A 22,620-nucleotide genomic window follows, 5' to 3' on the forward strand; every position below is an offset into this window, starting at 1 on the left:
AAATGAAATTAATCACTAATCATTTATAAAACTTGAAAAAAAAATTTACGAAAAAAAAAATGCACAAACACGTTTAGTATATTTTGGCTTTTAATACTTTAAAAATAAAATTGAAGCAAAATGATATCTCAATCAACCAACCCAAGTTATGAGGGTCAAAAGGATTAGGCCCATGATCCATTATTCCTGACCCAGTCATTCTGGCTTTCTCCACTCTCTCATTTACTCAAGAAGTTGTTCTTCTTCCAATCAGAGCGGAAAGAACAAGAATCAATAGCAAATTCGAACTCCGTAAGAGCAAGAAACAAAAACCCATAAGCGATAAATGAGTTTGGGGATCAAATGAAACAAGATAATAGGAAAAGTGGGAGTCACACAGGTTAGGGTTCGAGTTTCATTATAAACCCAAAAAACTGTGGTTTGATGAATATATAGTCAGTAGGTGAAGAAAATTGACTATGTAGAGGTCTGAAATCGGATTATTGAATTGAATCTGAGGTAACCCATCTCTCTTTTGCTGCTGTTTATTCTGTATTTTTGCCTTTTTGGTCGTGACTGAAAATTGTGATATTTGTTATTTAGTTATTATTTGAGCTTTCAATTGCTTCGATTCGGATCTGGATCATAAAATGTCCAATTTAAATTTGAACTTATATTTGTCTACTGGTGCTTAGAATTTTTGTTGTTTAGGTAAATGTTTTTTTCCATCTGATTGTTTGTTTTTACAGAAGACTTGAGTTTCAAGTCCATTTGCATAGTTTATTTGGGCCAGGGTTTATTGCTGGTTGTTGAATCGTCGCTGGAACTGCATAATCAGAATATTGGATGATAAAATGAGGCCATAAATTGATACCATCTCGTGTAATTCATGAGATCCAATCGTCTCGGAGACAAGGAAGGTGACTGGGGATACGAGATTCTTCAAAATATTCGACATTAGGTTTGTTTTAAGTTAGTGAGTATTTATAGCATGTTAGATATGACTGGAGAAGCTTCTGAATCTGGGTGGAGAGCATCAAATTCCGGGTCAGCGAGAAGTGGATCTTTCCGTGAGGAGGAAACTTTCCACTGGCAAGCAAGTTTTGGAGGAAGTGGATCTAGGAATACCAGTCCTCTTGGCAGGATGGGGTCGAGGAACACGAGTCCGTCTAGGCAGAAGGCGATTAAGACCAAACCACGTGGTTTAGACGAAGAAATTATGGCAACATTTTGTAAATCTGTACATCCAGATATCCAGATGGAAGATAACATTTGGGCCATGCTGCCAGAAGATTTGTTAAATGAAATATTGGCTAGAGTTCCACCATTCATGATTTTTCGGCTCCGTTCTGTTTGTAAAAGATGGAATTCAATTTTGCAAGACAATGGCTTTCTGAAGTTCCATTCACAAGTACCCTCCCATGGGCCTTGCCTCCTCACATTTTGGAAAAATTCACAGACTCCTCAATGCTCAGTTTTCAGCTTGCCTTTGAAACAGTGGTTTCGGATTCCATTTACTTTTCTGCCACAGTGGGCTTTCTGGTTGGTTGGTTCATCAGGGGGCCTGGTCTGTTTCTCGGGATTGGATGGATTGACTTTCAAAACATTAGTTTGTAATCCCCTAACACAAACTTGGAGGACTTTGCCAAGTATGCATTATAATCAACAAAGGCAGTTGATAATGGTAGTTGATCGGAAGGATCGGTCCTTTAAAATAATAGCCACCAGTGATATTTATGGTGACAAGTCTTTGCCCACTGAAGTATATGACTCCAAGCTTTGCAAATGGTCGCTTCACCAAACCATGCCTGCCGTAAATCTTTGTTCCTCAAAGATGGCATTTTGTGACTCAAGGTTGTATTTGGAGACTCTTTCACCACTGGGTTTGATGATGTATAGAATGGATACGGGCCACTGGGAACACATCCCTGCAAAATTTCCTCGGTCTTTATTGGATGGGTATCTAGTGGCCGGAACACAGAAGCGTCTGTTTCTAGTTGGAAGAATTGGTCTTTATAGTACTCTTCAAAGCATGAGGATATGGGAGCTTGATCATTCGAAATTTGTTTGGGTTGAGGTAAGCAGGATGCCACCTAGGTATTTTCGTGCTCTCTTGAGATTATCAGCAGAAAGATTTGAATGCTTTGGTCAGGATAATCTGATATGTTTCACATCGTGGAACCAAGGGAAAGGTCTTCTCTATGACGTCGATAAAAAAGTGTGGTCTTGGATTGCTGGATGTGCTCTTCAATCGTACAACAGCCAGGTCTGTTTCTATGAGCCAAGATTTGATGCTATGATCTATTGATCTTGGCTATCATCAAGAATCCAAGGTCAAATATTCCAACATTTGGAATACTTCTTATTTCACCGGTCAATAATCACGTTCCCTTGTTACCACTGTGTCCTTCCTTGAAGCTGAGCCTGTCATGGTACTCTCATCTTGTGTTATTGACAAATATTTGCAAGTAGCGGTGGTAGATGCTGTATTTTAGAATGCCTTTTGACTTGAAAATTACTAGAAGGTGAATGATATTGATCTCTATCATAGAGAAGATAATTCTAGTTATTGATGGTGTGGATGGATGAATCTGGTCTTTCTCCACTTTAAACGGCACATCATTGTTCTTACATTGTTAACGAGCCATACTTGTGCTAATATGTTCTTACACTGTTAACGAGCCATACTCGTGCTAATATGTAATCGTATTTATGGTTTTAATATTTATCCGGCTATCCTGATGATACAGTTTTTTTTTGTAAAAAACAAATAAATTTAAGAGCACGTTTGCTTTCTTTCTTTCATAGATTAAAACAGAACGAGTGGCATCCTCACATGTATCTTTCATCTTTACATTTGTCATTTATCAGTGTTTTTAACTTGGATGTTTCATTCCTTTGAGTCTAAGGAGCAAGTGTTAAAATTATGGGTAGTTTGTCAACTGGAACTGTTGAATTATCGGTGGGTTATCATTGGCATGATTGCAATCCAATCACAGTTGAATTGTCCGAGGCCATGGAGAGTTGAGCTTCAAATCCAACTATCGAAGCTAGGAGATAATCATGATTATCTCGTGTAAAAAGTGTACATCACTAAGTGCTGTGTTTTCAACACATTAGATGATCTAAATCTTTCGGAGAGGGGATGAGGATGACAAACCCGTCCCGCCTCATTGACATCCCTAGTTTTGGATGGAATGTGATTTTCATTCTTTGACTCAAAATTTGTACCATCATTTGGTAGCTATTAATCATGAATTGTGAAAGATCTGTCAGACTTGACCTCGACCTAATCATTAAAAAGTATATTAAAAATTATATGGATCACGTCAATCTATCTTACGGATATATATATCTCACAAAAATCTGCGCAATCTTCATGACTTCATATGTCAAATTATCCTCAAATTAGTTTTTATTCCCTATTTTCTTCTTCACTTGATATGTTCTTTTTTTTTCAAATACGTCAAGAGCTTAACGTTAAATTACCAGAGTTCCTAATTTAAAAAAATTAATGTAAAATAATGTTTGTTTAAAATATTTAGAGATTATTTTAAAATTATTGAATAAATTTTTTATGATAATATTTTATGTTAGTGGTCGTATTAAAAATTCAAAAACTAAGATGCCATCAAAATAAAATTACTGAAACATATTAATTTACTAAAATAGTTTTTTAATTTTGCTTTTAAATAAATAAAAATTAAATATTTTTGTAATCTTCTGAGGTTATTTTTTGTTTTTAAAAAATTATACTAAGATCCCACCAAAATAATTATTATAATATATAATATAATATAATATAGATACATAACATAAACAGCCTTTGGTTGGGAAATACCTCGACATTTCTCCAACTGTACGTTGTTTACCAATATCTATGTAAAACCTGGTACAATAAAAAAACAAAAACTTGAAAAATGGGTCAATTACTTACACAAGTGGAACATTAGAGCCAATAGACTTGTTACCACATTCCGTATTTCAACCAAAAAACCTAAACCTGAAATTTAGCTTTTGCCTCCAGTGATTGCAGCATACACGAAGTCCTCACATGTAGGGAAGACGCTGCTCAACACATCCGACAACGCACCCATAACATCAAACGACTCTTGCAAGTCCGTCGCAGAAATCATGTCCTCAAGCCATGACAGCAACTCTTTGGAGAAACCCACCAAATCTTTCACATTCAATAATCTTTCTTTCATTAAAACCTCCCAAGCTTCCAGTTTTTCGGCGTCATCTTCCACTTCCGTCTCCTTGGAGGCTCCTTGAGTATGGATTGTGTCCAGGTTTGATGATTTTGTGCACTTGAAGTAACACTGAAGCTGCTCGATCAAGCCGGTGTATACAAGCATGGGTTGAATGGTGGAAAACAACTCCTCTGATCCACCGGTTTCTAAAGACTGGTTGGGTAGATAGGGAGTTGGGGATCGGCCGCGCTTCTGCATAAAAGCGTGGTAGATTCCTCGCTGCAAGAAGGCACAGCGATGTTGCAACCATGACTCATATGATTCTGAAAGAAGTGAGCTAACCATCATGAATTGGACAGTCTCCTCTGTCCCATTGGAAGACTGTGTCCCAGGAGAAGAGCACTTGGATTCTGAAGCAGGAGACGACAGATAAGTTGCCACAGATTTAGCCATGTTATTGCGTTGCAAAAAATCGTGATCAAGCAAGTGTCGTGCCATCTGTACCATGAACGGTAAAAACTTGGAATTGCTTTCTTTTCCACCGCCCCTACTGTCTGCACTGAACGATGCACCGGTAGCAAACCGAGCTAGCATCTGAGCATAAACAACTATAGCGTTAAAATCTACTAGGTGTATGCCAACACACGGATAAGACTAAACTTTGTAAAAGAAAGGGAAGCATATACCAAAACTATGTCATATGTCAACAACCGCAGCCGGTTTCCATCAGCGCGTCCCAGAGAATTGAGATAATCCCAGTATTGATCAACATATCGGACATATTGGCCCGAAGGAACAGAAGGCCCTCTCAGAGGAAATAAGTTGTTGCAGAGAGTCTCGTTATTTCTAAGGGCAGCCCCATCCCATTCCTTTTTAGGATTCTTTAGCGCAGCATCTGCTTTTTTAGCTTCTTGATGGCACTGAAAATGTATGATGTTGAAATGGCTGACAGTAGTATAAACACAATCTCCACGGGCATTTCCTGAACTTCCAACACCTAAGTTTACTCGTTTGCTGTAAGTGTAAACACCCAGCAAATCAGTAGATCTCAATCTGTAGCCCTCTCTGCAAACCATGCAAGCCAACCCGTCTTCCTCCTCTTCGACATCTTCTAAACCTTCCAGGAGAGGTTGGGCCACAACAATACGATCCCCACCATCTGAAGTCAATTCTTGCCGCATTCCAAGCACCTTTCAACATAAAAATCTTAGATCAGAGACGGTTGCAAAGTAAATAAAATTTCATCAAAACATCTGTAACTTTAGCTGGCAGTAAAACTTAAATCGTGTTTGCTTCGAAGACCATTACCAAAAAGTTCTCGATGCTGCTATATTACAAGATTTTTTTTTTAGGAATGATATTATATTAAATAATTAAAGTTATTAGTTACAAGAAGTTGTTAATGCTAATCTGCTATAACAAAAAGTTGTTAATGCTAATATACTACTAATAAACTTCCAGCTATATTTTCAATATACAAGGGAAAAACTATACTATCATCATAACTCCTGAAATGCTTTATTTTGGGTTCGTATATATTACGTTAAATCTTGAAGTCATGCAAGTGGCAAATATACTGTCAGCAAGTATAGTAAATCGAATATTAAACTAAAAATAGATGAAAAGAATCACCTGAAGCAACTGTTCTCTTTTCCTCAGTGCTCGACGCCTCATCTCATCACGCGTGGCATGTCGTAGCTGGCGAACTTTTTCTGCTAGGAATCCAGCATCATTTCCATCTTTGTCAGCAAGAGAGTCCAACAAGTTTTCAGCCCTTGCCCCAATCTCATTTTCACCCGAAACACTCTCCAAAGCATGAAGCAAAGGTAACATTCCTTCTTCATCGATATATTTTTGAGTGGCCAAGTGACCCATTGACAACCCCCTCAGCATAGACAGTATAAGTGGAACAGACGGCAATTTTAATCTAGAAGCCCATTCTGCGGTTGTCCTAAAGTCAGGCAGTCCCGTGCATGAAAACATTTCCTTCAAATGTCTTACAGCAACTCCAGTAATCCCTTTCTCCAATATAATATCTTTAAATCTCTCACCACAAGAGCTTGTTTTAAGTGATTCCGAGACTCTCACAAAATTCTCCAAAGCAAATTTTTGTTTGGCAGCAAGCTTAGCAATTTTTTCATCCTTCATGTTATCTTCATATTGCTTTTGTAACCTGTCCAATTCACTCCAGTCCTGCAAATATGGGTCAAAGTGCTGGATGAGAACTTCCATAGCTGCAGGTTCTCCATAAGTCAAGTATGGCAAAATTCTTGCAACCATTTCAGTGTTCCTCTGCTGTTTGCTCGACTTTTTAAGTCCTGAAGGATGAGACAATCGCTCCAGAAACATGCTAACTATTTTCTTAGCTTGTTCACTGCTAGCAGAATCCTCACCGGAGACCGTAAGAACTCCTGGTGTGACACTGATATTATCGCTCTCGTTTGCTTCCAATGTAAGACCTTCCACAATTAACAGAATGCCCTCAGCTGGTTCCATAGCATCCACTGAGAAGGCACGCCTTGCAGTTTCAAGGAGTAAACCTAAGGCTCCCAATCTTAGCAATGCTCTTCTGTTCTCCCTTGTTTTGCAACAAAACATTAGAAGATTTAGCGCAGAAACCAACTGCTCTTGATTTGACCTTAGATCCTCGCGCAGACGCTGTCAAATGGATTCAGGACTATTAAAGTAAAAGGTATTTTCCAGAAATAAGACAGGATAAGAGGAATTCCACAAGGTAAGAATACAGGACAAAAAATAGGCGAAGTCATCTAAAATAAGTTGCACACCTGAACCATGCTCAATAGAATTTCCAGACCCCTACATTCTCTGACAGCACCGGTTATTGAAAACTCAACCTCAGGGTCTTGCGATTCCTCTCTATCCTCATCTAACTCTTTGATCATGGGCTCCGTAGCTTCACCATCCAACCCCTGCAATTTGATGGACTCATTCCATTACTAAAGCTGAAAAAATGTATGCCTCTGGGCTCTGAAAGTGTGATTAAGAATAAATATCTACCATACATTGTACCACCAAGCGATCTTCCTTGCATAGAATAACCAGAGAAGCAACTAGATAAAATTGTAGCACACTAATATATAAAAGTTAAGTGGAAACCTGAAGCCGATATGTGACTGTCATTGGAGGACAATCCCTTGTTGACGTGACAGCATTAGCAGACAAAAAAACCGTTCCAGAGGCAGTATTTGAAGATTGACTATTTGATTTCTTCCAAACTTGTTCATATACTTGAGCAATACTTAAATCAAGAGAGATGATATTTCCTGCAACCAGCAACTCCATGCCATAGTCATCTTCAAGCAGACCCAAAAGATCCAACTGATGGCAGATTTTATTTTTCACATCTCGCATCAGGGGACCAATCTCTGCACTCGAGTAAGGATTCTTGGTCATTGACCCCCTTATAAATTCCTCCTGAGTATGTGCCTTGTTTAGTATCAAAAGATACACAGGTTCTGTCTTCGAAGGGCATATCAAATTACAGAGCTGCTCCAAGATAAACTGCACAAGTGATAAAATTAGGATTCAATTCAGCACACAATTGCATGATCACAAAAATAACCGACACAACTGTCATCTATAGCAAGGTTTCTCATATAAAAGGTATTTTACTGACATAATTGATGAGTGCAACTATTCTTTCCAGATTCGTATTCAAACAAGAAGATATGATAAACTCTCACCCATGAATCTCAAATCATCAAGGCAAAAGTAAAAAAGTAGCACAATATAGCGCTAAATAAGTATGTGCCTGAATCGCAACACCATAAAAGTATGAAGCGTATAATTGAAGTTCCCTAAACTCCGTAATGGAAAAACAAAGAAAGAGGTTGAAAGATGATTAGAGAACAAACCAATGAATTACGGCCCTTTCTGTCCTTCCCATGAATCTGTAAGCCACCAATGCATGCCTGGATGAACTGCCGTTTGTTTTCATTGCTCTCAAGCAAAAGACTGTCAAGAAGATCTTTCAAAAGGCGATTACAGTCGCCAATCAATTTCGTCTTCTGCACAATTAAGCCCCTGATTACAATAAGGGCCTCCAGAACATCAGATAACAACTGATCCCTCATGAATCTGCAACGAAAAATGGACATTAAATACATGGAACCAAAGTTTGTGATGTATCAGAAAAAGCGAAGCTAACCTGGATCTTATATTAGGGATCTCCAAATATTTTCCAAGCAATTCTATGAGCTTATGAAGTATAAAACCTTGGGATATATCAATATGGAGGCTCCGCTCCAAGGATTCCACATTATTCACTTCAGCTGTGATTAGCTTACATATGGTGGCCAAACATCCTTGCACAGTCAAGAAAATACGTGCATCCTCTGAATCTAGCATTCTAAAGAGTAATTCGAAATATTCCGCAGCATTTTCACCAGCTGAAAGAGTCGCAGGTAACAAAGACATTAGCAAATTTAGCAGCCGAAACCTCCTCGATGAACTTTGGCCACAAAGCAAACTGATTAGCATGCACATCTCCGATCTTATTGACTGTGAACAAGCGCTCAATATGAGTTCTTTGACCCATGATCCAAGCTCAAATGATTTAATCTCACTCTGACCTGTTTTACAAGAACGACGCTTCCATCGGAGAGCATATTTCATGGCCAAATAATCATATCTCTGAGGCCGAGATTTCTGACCAGCTCTAACTGCCTGAGAAACTTTATACTGCCTCCTCACGAAATCAAGATATGACGCTCCTCCTTCCCATTCGGAATAGCTTAGTAACGGGATATCCTGACTCTTTGAAAAACCATCCCAATTCCTATCTAATGATTCTGATGTATACTTGCTTCCACTCAGAACTATGCTAGATTCAGATATATATGAATTGTTACCATCTTTCACCAGTGATGATGGGGCAGATTTTCCATTCGCTGGCTCTTTATCCATTGTATCAGGTTTTGGGGGAGTACACGCATAAGATATTATTTTAAGACATGGTAGAATGATATGCTCAGATATAGCAGGATGCTTGGCACCCAGTTTGATGGATTTAAATAACAACTGGAAGACAATTCTTAATCTTGATTCCCAAAACTCATCTGCCAAGGAACAGATATCTGAAAGCAACATCAGTTCTTCACGTGTTGCCAGAGCAATGTCTATTGAGCGGTGATGTTCAAGACAGTATGCAACCTTCTTCTGCAGCAAGCAATTTAATTCAGAAACAGCATCCGCATCAGCCTCAGAGAAGGCACAAAGTGCTGCCCGGGCTTGGACACGGGAAGTTTTCGGGCCTTGATGTATATTATTCTCAAACAACTCATGCAAAATGCCAGAAGCAACAAGCTGCTTCTTAGAACTTGGATGTTTTGACAGCACAAGTAAAATCTCAAGACATTGGGTCACAAATGTACTAGCACAGCCATAGCAACTATTAGGAGACCTCAATAAAACAAATCTAGAGGCCGCAGCAGCATCAGAATGCTTCTGGTGCAGATAATTCATCAACACCTGTCTAAGACCTTGAAGAGTCTGTACACTTTTGCTCACAGAATCAAATGCTGCTTTGCATTTCTCACCATAGAGTACACCAAGAAGGGCAATTTTGCGATTGATTTTGCAGGAAGGGCCTGGCAACGAGACCATCATTTGCTGAACAGAATCCTTCTGCTGAGAGTCCATCTCATTCTCACCAATGCTAGACACAATTTTCAACAAAGGTTTTTTGAATCCCAAAAGCTGTTGATATCGCCTATGAGCACTCTCTGATTCAGATTCTATTGCAGCCAGTCCCCTTTTCATATCTTCATCGTTTTCCATGCTATCAAATATGAAACTTGGCTTGGCCATAAAAGTAAATTCAAATCGTCCATATTTACTGTATCCACACTCATTGCATAAAAAGGAGTCTAGATTTTCATAATTAATATTGCGGCATTGCCTGCACTGATAAGCATTCTCGTGGCAGTTGCTACAGATTCCATGCTTGTCAGTGACAGGTCGACTGCAGCGTGGACATGGAAGTGGTTCAAGAGACAGTGCTTGGAGATTTTCATAGAAAGAATCCAACTCAATCATAAAGTTACATGACGTTATAGGAATGGGGAATTCCACTTTCAACTCAGTCTGATTGCAAGCAAGATGGCATATCTTTGCTCGCTTCCACAAAGACCAGTTATTTTTCAACTCCGACAAGTCAGCCACAGGCCTATTGTTATAGTAAAGATTCAGAACTTTCACTGACTTGGATTTCCGCGCATCATGAACATTCATGGTCACACTCTGAATGGTGTAACTACCAGTACATTTCACAATAATACGATTGTCCGTGAACTTTGTTTCAGACTTCAAACTTTCAAGTTTCACCTTGCTATATGGGACCTCAGGTGAGCTGCAAGTCACACAGGGCTCACTCTCAAGATAATAACCATCAAATTCCACCAAACCACTCAAAGTGTTGTAAATGCGTGAATTTGGATGATTTGCCAAAAGCTCATTTTGTGAGTGAAGTGTCTCAAAAATGCATTTAATCACTTCAGCTGTCAAGCATTTATCTACAATTTCATTGTTCTGTTTTTTTGAGCTGTTATCTGGAAATTTCCCCAGTAAGCAGGTCACAAGTTCTGTATATTCAACGACATTCTGACCGTATAAAGGCAAGCAACTCAGTTTCTGTAAGAGGGCGGTTAGTATGGATTCTTTAAGTGACTGCTTACCATGGTACGAGGCACCAAGAAGAACACACTTGGCTTCTCCACGCACAGAACTTGAATTCCATTCCAACAAAAATTTGTCAATAAATTGTTTCAGGCAATCATCACTATGGTTAGTAAAGACATTTAACACCTGTTCCATATCCATGTAAGATTTCTCGGTAAGAGATTCACTTCCTTCTTCACCTTTCTTCTTTTTCTTAGAGTCAAGAGGTTGAGCCCCAAGCTTATTGGACGCAGAACTGATCTCTCCACCATCAGCTCTCTGTGAAAAATGACTAGCATCCTTTCCAGTATAAAGAGCCAAATTCAGAAGTTTCAAAGCCTGAATCACACATTCTTCACCAAAAAAGAAGACTCCATCCATGACAAAAGGTAAGACATCGCAATGCCTCAGGCAATACTTCTGCCAGTTTCGAGGCCGCGCTGCCGCTACCTCTGCGATGGTGGACAGACACTTCACTATTTTGACACTTCTTTCGTATGAAATGGTACTCTGAAATCCACCAGATTTTTTTATGTGTTTGTAGAGCTTCTTAGTTTCACTAGTAAACTGCCAAGTATCACGGACACTGTAATATTGTGTCTTACTGCCACATAGATGCAGAAACAGCCTCCTTGCATACCTCCTAACGGATGTTGTATGTGGATTGTTGATATAACTGCAGAGAACATCCTGGTACCCATCAAGTTTTAAATCCTTACGAGAAGTAACTTTGTACAGCCTATCTTTCTCCCCAACTTTGTCATGCTTCTCAGGCCTAATTAGGCAATAAACCAATCGGAAAGTGTTCTCTAGCAACAATCTAGGGTAGTCAGCAAAAACATCACTCCGATGTGCTTTTGCATATGAATCTGTGAAAAATGGTGAGAAATTACCCGCTGGCACCTCTCTTCGGATTGATAATTGAGCACCACAGCCAGGACCAGGGTTCAAGCCAAAAGAAGTTTCAGTACTGACAGAAGGGGACTTAAATTCAATGACCAGCTGCTGCAGGATGTCCATGAGATAATTAATGAAAACCTGCTGCCTAAGAAGGCCACAGGCTCTATACAGCGAAGAAGTCAAGTCACTTCTATCACGATCATCCAATGATGAACTGGAATTCGAGGGTGGGTTATGGGTGGTTGTTTTGTCCTGTGTATCAGCTGTCCCAGCAGCTTTTGATCCTGAAACATCACCGCCTGGTTGGTTCCAGTTACGTAGCATGAGAGTGAAGAACATAAACACAAGAATTGTGGCTTCCCCAAAAGATGAACGACTTCTAGCAATGAATGGGATATCAAGTTCTATCTCGTCTAAAAACCATTTAATCAATTTTGCCAAATTTATGCTCTCAATCTCTGTGCCATCGGCAAAAGGACCACCAATAGCTGACGACAATCTGTAGATGAGCTGCATCACGGGAACGGCCCGAACACCAGAGGTGGTCTTCATAAATCCCTTCAGCTGTTCAAGGAGCTCCGAGAGAAGCAATGAATTGACAGCCCTTTTGGATGCAGATATGGTAACAGCATCAACAACTGAAGCTGAAAACTCCCCAGACTCATTAGGCTCCAAATCAAGGCTTGATGGAACTGCATTCTTCAAGTTGACATCAGCAACAGCAGGCAAAAAATTTGAATCACTTAAATCATCAGCAGAATAGTGAAGGTCACCACCATCTCCACTTAACATCTCTACTTCGATTGGAATTGCTGACATAGGATGATCTTTAGCATGCGGTAGAGGAAGTCTTTCTGCATCTAGAACTTCATAGCATGCTTCACATAAATCAAAGTCAGGGCATACAGCACAGTGCCATCTGCGTCTCAATATAGGAACAGTTGAGCAGCCATCACAGCAATATTGTACAGATGAAGTAATTGAATCTTCTTCTACCGTAACAGGATTATTTCCACAAGCTGCGCTTGTAGCATCAGCAGGTAATGGAACTGGTCTTGTATTCTCCATTTCATCTGTACCTAGCATAGTCTGCTTTGGAAAGGGAACCTGGAGTAAACTTGAAGATATAGCCAAGCTGTAAAGAAGAAACAACAATAAGTGCATATGTCACATAAGGAAAAAAAATCTAAAGTTCTAGAAGTGGTTTTAATATTTACCTGCTAGAAGTTTGAACAGCCTCGTTTGTCGATAGAAGAAGTTTCTTAAACAATGTGACAGCACGTGAAACAGATTGTCTTCCCACAGGTTTTCCAGACAATGCCAAACACTCTGCATAACAATAAATAAGTTCTACAGATGATATGACAATGTTGTTCATAGTCTGTGTGTCTGGCTGTTCTATATCCAAGATTCCCCAAAGTACTTGCATAAGTCCATCGACCACTTCAGAACCTGCATCAATCTCAATGATTAAAATATTCACCTTGAGAAAAAATCTCGAATCGATGGGACATTTAATTAAATTCCAGAGCATCAATCACAACCAGCTGTAAAATTATACATTACATTTCATGCCACAACAGATACTCGGAAGTTGATAGACAAAAAAGATAAAGCTTCTGGGAGCATTTGAAGAGTAAAAGGAAACAAAAATAGAAGGCTTAAAAGAGGTAAAAAGGGTTTCACTAAGCACAAAGTTGTTAAGGATTTGGGAACAATTGAGAATTCATTTTTAAATAAAGCACCGGGAAGAATTCCAATTGACAAAACACAATTAGTTTCTTAATAGACACTATAATGGGCAGAGAAAATCTCGAAGAAATAAAAAGATTTCTACCAATAAAGATGCCATAGTACACAAACATAAAAAATTCAGGATGCACACTGCACAAAATCAAGGACCACCAAAACAGTGTCTCAAATTTCATGCAGGTACCTAGACTATGATTAACAAAAAGGAAACTCAGTTTATATTGAATTAAAATACCATTATTCTCAAGGAATGTAGCCAGGTTGGAGCGGCGATGCAATGCAATCTTAGAAACTGCACGCATCTGAGCAGTAAACTCCTCGATAATCCACCCTGCAGTGGGCTCACCCATTCCCAACTTTGAGGAAAGCAACGATGTGGATTTTACCACTCCACTAAGGCGCATGGCATCCTTAACCTAAGCAAAAAATGATAGATGTGACTAAGACAAGCTTCTGTACATGAAATAAAAAACTAAAGTTGAGAACCGAGTATGATCAAAATATGAAATTGGAGATGTGACATTAAGAACCAACAGTAAAAGTGAGACCGCTGGAATTACTTGGTAATAAATCTCTCTCCTAGGAAACACGGCCTGCAGAACGCGGCTAGCAGCAACCTGTAGCATAGGTTCCCTGTCGCTTTCATATACAGTTTCCAAAACTTGTTTGCATTTAAGGTTACTCAAATCCAATTTAACTTCTTCAGCTTTTAAGTATCCGTGGGGTTTACAAAAGAGATAAATTTGAGACAGGAGCTTGAGGCCATCAGCCACCACCTTCTCCTGGATTGAAGAAGATTGAGCATACCGAGACTTTCTCCCAGACCCTGGAGACCATGAATTGCAACCAAGCGCATGCGCTTCCATGTCTAGAATGGCATCCATCTTCTCCTTCCAACCAAATTCATCCTTAGCTCGACCATATACTTCCAAAGAATCTATTCTGGGCAAAGCAGATCCACCGAAGGTTCTTCCAATGGTAATTGTGCATTCTTCATCAGCTAATAGTGATTCAGCCACTGTGAACGGAATATCATACCAAGATCGCATGCCTTCGTCCAATTTTATCACTCTCTGGAATATGGTAATTTCTGAAGGAATATGACTTGCTGATGTATTGCCCACATGCAAGCGAAAACCAACCATAACAATATCGGGATTTGAATTGGTCACAGTTATCTGAATAAGAAATGTTGAACAAAAATTCAGTGAACTCGGAGAAGTTTGGGGGTACAAAAATCCTTCACAATGTTTTTTTTTTTTGATCAGAAACATAAATATATATAATTTAAGAATGTTCGATATACAATAGAAGTGGGGGGGGGGGGGGGGGGGGGGGGGCAATCCTTCACAATGTTGGGGTTGGGGGGGATCCTTCACAATGTTGAGCATGATAAAGCAACACGATCAATCTAGAGTTTACTATTAGATGTCAGATTTAGATGAAAAAACATCAGCTGACAAATGACTACATACATCAAAAGAGGAGCATACATGGACCAACTTTCATTCACAATAATGCTACTTCTTCATAAAAAAAGTATATTGTAGGCTAAAAGTACTTGTTCTGTAACTTCAAATGTTTTAATTAATTACATGTACAAAATCACCATCTGTTACCTCCAACATGAGATGAACAATGATAAATATTTATGTGGAATCTGCTACATGGAGCCAAATTGTCTGCCCAAGTTTCTTTTTCACACTTCACTAGCATCAACTTGGTTTCAGCTGAACAGATACTAACTAAAGTCTAAACATATCCCACAGCAAATGTTTTCTTAACTCGATCCTTGATGAATAGAGTTCGAGCATGACACAGCATGGGCATCAAAGAGAGACGGAAGAGGGGGGGTTCAAGTAAAGCAATTATGTCAGTTAAGCCATGACCTAAGACACAGAGAGGTAAAGAATAAATGTAAATAACAAGGAGATAAAAAATGAAGTAAAATGTATGTCAGAAATACCTGGAATCCAGTAGGATTAGTTCCCTCTAAGAACCCATCCTCAGATACCAAAGTTTGCTTAGCCCCTTCAGAATCATTATTCCTTATGGCATCACCACTCAGTTTGGCGTCTTGTGTTATGCAGACGGTTTTCTCAAAAAAGTCAAGTGGAAATTCTGGTTTTACGCCCCCGTAAGCTTTATTTTTTAGAATACCGTATCCTAATTTCTTAACCTTATCGGAAATAAAATTTAAACCAGTGTCCACCCCTGTGGGAATGTATGAGTAAATCTGAAGGCTTCCATCTTCATGCAAAACAAGACAATCAATTTTGTCTTTTGACAAAGGCTTGTAAGCAGTGACCCCTACCAATGTTGAAGTTGCCCCAGCAGTGTGCCGCAAATGATATGCGAGTATGTCATGCTCTCCCAAGGAGATGGTCAGTACACCGTTTGATTTCAGACTAGAATAGCAAACAAACAACCCACTCCCACCCAGCAACTCTTTCCAACGGTGCAATCCAGCTGGCCGGAGCTTGCTGTCCAGATCATTCTCATATACGGCTGACATCTCCATCAGAGACGTTGCGTCTGGACTGAGACGGCCAATCAAGGTACTCCCGTCTTGGTAAGACAGAAATAGCAATTTATGAGTAGAAGAAAAATACAGTGAAGAGCCCTTGGCTTGCTTGTCCCTTCCCTCTATTTGAATAGCTTCCTTCAATGGTCTAGCACCAACATTTGCTTGCACCATCTCTAACCTGTACAAGCAGCCAAGCTCTGATAGAACAATGAGGAACATTCTGGCATGAGAACCATAAATAAGAGTTGCATCCACCACTGTATCATCAGGCAATGTGATATAGTGCACAGGACTGATGTTGTCCTGTGACAGATCATAGATTTTCACAAATCTGTTTGTCACTACCATCAGCTGAACCTGAGAGCCCGGAACCCAGTCTACATGTCTGATATATGCACCTTGTAGAGCGAGTTCAATAGCTAAGCGATCAATCACCTCACCTCGATGATTGACAGTAAGGACTTGGCAATCTTCATAGCCTGCTACGACAAGATAATTCTCTACCAGTGAATTAAAGAGTAGATGCACAATCTCAAAACGAACAACATTTTTCGAAAGTGGTTTCACATTTGCCTTATCAGCTGTGACCGGAGCAACCGTAGCTTGTCCAATTAGCTGACCCACATCAAATATGGCTACCTTATCACCTTCTCCAACAGCCAATCGACCTCGGGAACTTACACTGAGCAATGATTTAACGAGAGAACCACAAGTCAAATGGGATTTTAGTTCCTTTGCATTTGAATAATCTGATTTGATCTTCAAATCTAACGATCCACTTTTATAGGCCTTCTTCAATTGTAAAAGGTCACTGCTATAATGGAGTATTTTATCTTCATCCAGATATATTTTTCTGTCTTTGAAACTATGGATCTCCCTTCTTCCAGTAATAGATGGCAACAATGACATGCAAACTCCTAGAATCCGACCTTCAACCTCGAGGTCATTGAGTAGCATTGGCATCCTACTATGAACCTCATTTGAAATAGATAACCTGGTGAAATTATCAGGGTCATTTGAAGCATCCTCATCAACATCTGAATCACTCTCGGGCATCTGATTCATACTTTCCGCGAGAGGAAGAAAAGACTGTAAGTTACTGGCAACGTGATTGGCTTCGTTGCTACTTCCAGTGACTTTTCGAGGTTTCAAGCACTGGCAACTGCTGCCTCGAACTCCTCCGGCGCCGCAGTCACAAAAAAACCGACTAGATCGAGAGTATACAATGCGATGACCACGATGACAAACTTTTGCGCACACAGAGCAACAACCTTTGGAGACAGTCAGGTCACATGAGTAACAGAAATACCAATGTTGTTCCATAAAATTGCTGCCACTGGATGTAAAAGTGCAAACTTTAGATGCCAGGGCTCTCTCACTGTTGTTATCATCCTCGTCATCCTTATCTATGCTACCAACCTCACCATCAGATGTTCCATCGTCTTCATCATCATCACCAGAAGCATCATCACAGACAACTGAAGTATGCCCTTGATTAACAGTGAGAACCAAATTCTCAGAATTTTTTCTCGAACAAAACGATCTAGAAGACAAAGGCCCCAAACCAGAACCAGAGCTGGAAACAGTATTCCCTGGTGACTTTCCAGAAATGTACCTAGAAGACCCAGAATCACTTAAAGATGTTGCAAGGAATCCAAAAAGATATTTCAATCCTTGAAGCGATCGTTCGTCTTCAGCCAGCTTCTCTACCAACCCCACTGTCCTCTGTAGCAGTGGCTTAACTAATGCTTCCCCTTTTGAGATCTGGACAACAAAATTGAAATAACCTTTTGTTATGCCCAAATCAAACAACGTGAATGCATTGTCTAGGGAAAGTAGCATGGCTTCGTGTAAATGACTGTGTAGTTCTTGCAACTGGAATTGAGAAGCTGATGCCAAAAGGCACATTAAAAAATTTGTGGATGAGTCCCTTAAAGCGACCGAAGTTCCTATGCCAGTGTCTCCATTTGGTGTTTCAATCACGGATCCCAATAGCCTAACTTCCACCCACTTCGAAAGGGAAAGTGTATCCATGATGACAAATTTCTTTAGTAACTTCTGTTTTACTTCAGGATATAAATCGTCAGATAAAAGTTCGATGAAAAGGTCGAGGACCCTCACATTCACAGCCTCAGAGTGGCAGTGATCCAGAGAATCAATCAAAACCAATATATCACCACGAAGGGAACCGAAGTGATTCTTAATCTTCTCAGATATATCTTCTACAGACAGGAAAAATCTGAAAATGACATTTTTTGATGGATTGCCCTTCAGGCTGTAAATAATATCAATCATCTTTGTGACTACAAATTCATGGACACTGCTATCCACATGTTTTCCTTCATTGACACTCTGCAGGAATTCCTCCATGCGCTTCATGATAAATAAGCCACTATAATCCGCCCCCACTTCAAAGTCCACACTCAAGCTTTGGCATATATTTTCACATTGACCCTTGAGGCTTCCAAATACCTTGTCACATTTGATTGTCAGGATAGACAGAAGTATCTCATTCGTTACCTCTTCTACCTCGCAGCTGATCCCCCGAGAATCTTTGACCTTCATCAATCTATCAAGAGTAGTAACAATTCCATTAATATTGAGAATACAAGATGATACAATTTCACCTGGAAATTGAACAAAAAGAGGAAACCCATACAACAAAACTTCCCAAAAAGTTTTAGATCGAATCCCCAAAGCCATTTTTTCAACAATTCTGTCCTGCTTCATGGCAAGCTCATAGAAAGATTTTAGCAAGCTAGGATTAGTCCCCATCTTTTCAAAGAAATCTTCCTGCACACTGTTATCAAAATCGGCATAATTAAGAAGCAACTGATGCGAAAATCTGTCAACAGACAGATGCCCATTTTGTACAGTTAAGGCAAAAGCATTTTGGTAGATTCGTAAGCAACTATTTAACAAAGATGACAATATCTTGATCAGCTTTGAGATTTGATCAGCTTGAAAATAGTTGGAAATAAGGCTTTTGGCCAACACAAGATACTCAGCATCCTTGGCAGCATAAGTCTGGCAGCTAATACCCAAGATTGTGGAGGAGTCCTTTTCATTATATGCCCAAATGCCCGAACAAATAAAGGACAGAGCAAAATAAACCCAGGATCCACTCCTGAAGAAGTCCCAACCCAGTTCCTCAACATCCTCACGCAAAAGAAAATCATCAAATTGCTGAAGCAAACTCAACACAAGATCTGGAATGCCTGCACACTCTCTGCTGCTGACATAGTTGCCCAAAATACAATGGCTAAAATAAACAAAATTCTCAACATTTAAGATATCAGGAAACCTCGGGCCACTCGAAACAACTTGCCAATTTTCTGCAGAAGATACTGAAATTGGGATATCCCAGCAAAGCAAGAACAAATATCGTTCAATAATCAAGTCATCCACCTTCGCAGCTTTTTTACCTTTCCAAAATCCAAGAACCCGTGAAAAAGAGGTTTCAATCTCACTCCAACTTAAACCAAAGAAGTCAACTGAATGGCAATCTTCACATAAAGAAGCCAGAACGGGTGTAATATCAACCAACTGATTAAGTAAAATACTGCTGTATGAGTTTTGTTTTGCCCATTCACTTGTTACACCCTCTAGCACAGTGGCTGGCCATGAAAACAAATAGTTAGCAGAATTAGGCATGCAAAGATCAGGGGATTCTCTAAGTTTTGTCCTGAAATCCAGAAGTAGAGATGAAGGGCAAGAACGCGGATGATATTTCATGTGCCGTAGCAATAAAACCAGCCTTGAAACCAACAAAGCCCAGCATGACAATTGCGTAGTATCAAAACCAGCAGAGGGAATATAAATGGTTTGAAGCGCTGAAAGTACTTTACTAGCCAACATAGTCTTCTCCTCTTGGGATGAAAAATGAAATGCAATTAAGAGAATCTCAATATGAAAGAGAGAAGGAAGAGTTTCAACAATATCCTTCAGAGCAGCACACGTTGAACTGACTGTTTTTGCCTTCTCATGGATAAATTCTAGGAATGTCTCATAAAGTTTAGTCCTCAAGATAGTACCAGCTGAACCCTCTCGGCACACAAGGATACGGGCAAGCAAAGCAAGGGTCTGATAATTGTACATATAAGCACCATTTTCAATAATTAGTATGTTCTCAACAATAGACTCTTCAAGGAGTTCAGACAAAGCATGATGCAAAAGAAGTTTCTCCAATAGTTCAAAGCAAAGTACGTGGACATGTACGAACTTCCCATCTTCCTGCAGAGTTAAGCGATTATCCCCATTTCTGTCTTCAAGACAACAATCCTTGCAATTAAGTATGGAAAGCAAAATATTGATATGGTTCCTAGTCAGCCTTTTGCTTGCCTCAGTGAACAATGGAGAATGCCATTCGGAAGAAAAAACACAACTTTTAAGAAAACTGAGTAACTCGATAGCTGCTTGCAATGGCATATTGTTGATCCTAGAGCTGGAAATAACAGCAACATTTGATTGCTCACAACCATCCATAGATCCGACAGAGCGACTGCCTTCAGAAAAAAGATCACCGAAAAGAGCTTCATCTTCATGACAAACAACATTTTCTGATTCAGAGGTCCCTGATGCTTTTGTCACACTGGAACATGATCTCTCGAGGATAGGCTTTAATTTAACACCCTCGGAATGAAGGGAGATAACAAGATTTATCAGATTGTCTAGCCACTGATTGGATGGTGGGAATAATATTCTACATAACTCTTCAAATGTGTGCTTTTTCAACAGGAAAAACTTCTCATTGCTAACAAGACATGAAGGGGAAACAACCACGGTATGACTGTCAGTATAACCTGTCTTCAGATCATCCAACTCAGAAAGTGGACATGACTGACCTTTTATATCTGAAATGAGTTTCAGAATACAGACGACCACCCGGGGATAGTAAGCCAAAGGGGGTTTACCGCTAGTAACAAGTTTGTCATGCCTCCAAATGTCAGTATCCAAATTGCTCAATATAGAAGCTGTTATACATACTTGAATATTCTGAAAAACATAATTCTTCAGGAAAATTGATTGCATTACTTGAAGAAATTCTTCCAACAAGTGAACTACAAGGTTTTCATAATTATTTTCAACAACGATATTGCTATATGCAAACTCCACACCAGTACGAAAAAAGCTTGGTAATAAATTTATAAAAGCAGCAGCTGATTGCACCACTAAATTTTCAGAGTCAACGTATTTGGTTTCTTTTGCAAGACTTGCCAGTAACTTGAGAATTCTTACGCAATAAGACAACATTTTCCGAAAATTGAGACATACTGGTTTCTCATCAAATGAAACCGGGAGATCTAAAAGTTCTTTGCAATGAAAAATAAGTCGATGAATGCATCCATAATGAACAGTAGCCCAATGCTGAGAAAGCGTAATCAACAAATTAGTACTCTGGGGAAGAGACTGCTCAACCATGGCTGAATTCCTATTCTCTACTTGCACGCATTCAGAAAACAATTCCATTAACATGCGTTCATCTATCTCTTGCTCCTTCAAGCATTTTCCTCCTTGAAGAGAAAAGGAAAACTACAATGTTAGTCACAAAACCACAAAATGAATGGGACACGGTAGACGGTGATAGACCAATACCCAGTAGCATGCACTCAATGTGGTCCATCCTCTCGGCAGTATCATCTTTATCAGCCACATGGGGCAGCAATTCCAAAAGAAAGTTCATAGAACATGACTGAGAATGATCCAACTCCTTATCCACTCCAATTAGCAGTGCCTCCAAAAGTTGTAACATAACGTTCTGAAAGAGGTACAAGGTCAGATAAGATGCAACAAAACCATTAGTGGCACATGCACATGAGTAAAAGAATCGAAACCAAAACGTAAGATGACTTCTCTTCACACAAGTGATCACAAACCTGAAGACTCAAATCATCGCTTTTCCCAATCCATTTTTCCAAACCACAAAGGGCAAACTCAATCGTCTGATGAACCACTGCCACAACCACCGGCTCCACTTGCTCAACTGTCTCGTCACACCAGAAGAGAGTAACACACTTAACACCATTCCCAGTACATAACAATAATCCAAACATGAGACGCAACAAACCAATAAAATAAATAAAAATAAAACCTCACTTGATAACGATCGGACAGCTTTAACAACGGTAAGCGAGACACAAGCCAAGGCATGAACCCGAGCGTGATCCCACACTTCCAGCCCTACTTTACTGCCAGTTTCCTCAAACACCACCGGCTTCACTGATTGCCTAAGAATAGAATAGAGCTTCAGAAATCCTGGCCTGAAAACAAACGCCGATGCATCGGAGCGGAGGCTCTGAGCGAAGTCACCGGACGAGACGGCAGTGACGAGCGCTGCGATCTCCTCCGCCATGACACTCCAGGGAGCGTGAAAATTCGTGATCAGCAGAAGTTCATTAGTTGATTGATCGTAAAACGAGTGAAAACTTTGTTAACGAATTCGGGGTAGAGAAATCAATGGAGAGAGATGGCCTAAACGAGAAATGGAGACTTGGGTTTTGGTTTTAGAGCAAATTCAAATTTATTGTAATATAATCTGCAGAAAAAAATTATTTAACTATTACAATATTTAATTGTGACAAATTTTAGGTT

General features: G+C 39.6%; 2 protein-coding genes across 4 annotated transcripts; one reads left to right on the top strand and one right to left on the bottom strand.

Moving 5' to 3' along the window:
- Positions 1–145: 145 nt before the first annotated feature.
- LOC140821782 (F-box/kelch-repeat protein At5g15710-like) lies at positions 146–2,610 on the top strand. 3 transcript variants are annotated; one of them, XM_073182382.1, is made up of 3 exons: positions 146–498; positions 729–899; positions 978–2,610. In XM_073182382.1, the coding sequence occupies exons 2-3, from the start codon at positions 869–871 to the stop codon at positions 2,285–2,287; spliced, it is 1,341 nt and encodes a 446-aa protein (XP_073038483.1). In that variant the 5' UTR covers positions 146–498; positions 729–868; the 3' UTR covers positions 2,288–2,610. The 3 variants fall into 3 exon arrangements, with proteins under 3 accessions (XP_073038483.1, XP_073038485.1, XP_073038486.1); XM_073182384.1 differs by having other exon boundaries at positions 732–899; XM_073182385.1 differs by having other exon boundaries at positions 773–899.
- Positions 2,611–3,892: 1,282 nt separating this feature from the next.
- Positions 3,893–22,537, bottom strand: LOC140821758 (auxin transport protein BIG-like). Its single transcript, XM_073182351.1, has 14 exons — positions 22,126–22,537; positions 21,906–22,012; positions 21,625–21,787; positions 15,469–21,542; positions 14,063–14,680; positions 13,738–13,918; positions 12,968–13,202; positions 8,341–12,885; positions 8,048–8,270; positions 7,290–7,694; positions 6,959–7,102; positions 5,805–6,830; positions 4,859–5,362; positions 3,893–4,766 (listed from the first exon to the last, which is right to left on the bottom strand). The coding sequence occupies exons 1-14, from the start codon at positions 22,379–22,381 to the stop codon at positions 3,990–3,992; spliced, it is 15,258 nt and encodes a 5,085-aa protein (XP_073038452.1). The 5' UTR covers positions 22,382–22,537; the 3' UTR covers positions 3,893–3,989.
- Positions 22,538–22,620: the final 83 nt, after the last annotated feature.

The sequence above is a fragment of the Primulina eburnea genome, unplaced genomic scaffold, assembly GCF_022965805.1.
Source record: "Primulina eburnea isolate SZY01 unplaced genomic scaffold, ASM2296580v1 ctg739_ERROPOS11973397, whole genome shotgun sequence".
NCBI lineage: Eukaryota > Viridiplantae > Streptophyta > Magnoliopsida > Lamiales > Gesneriaceae > Primulina > Primulina eburnea.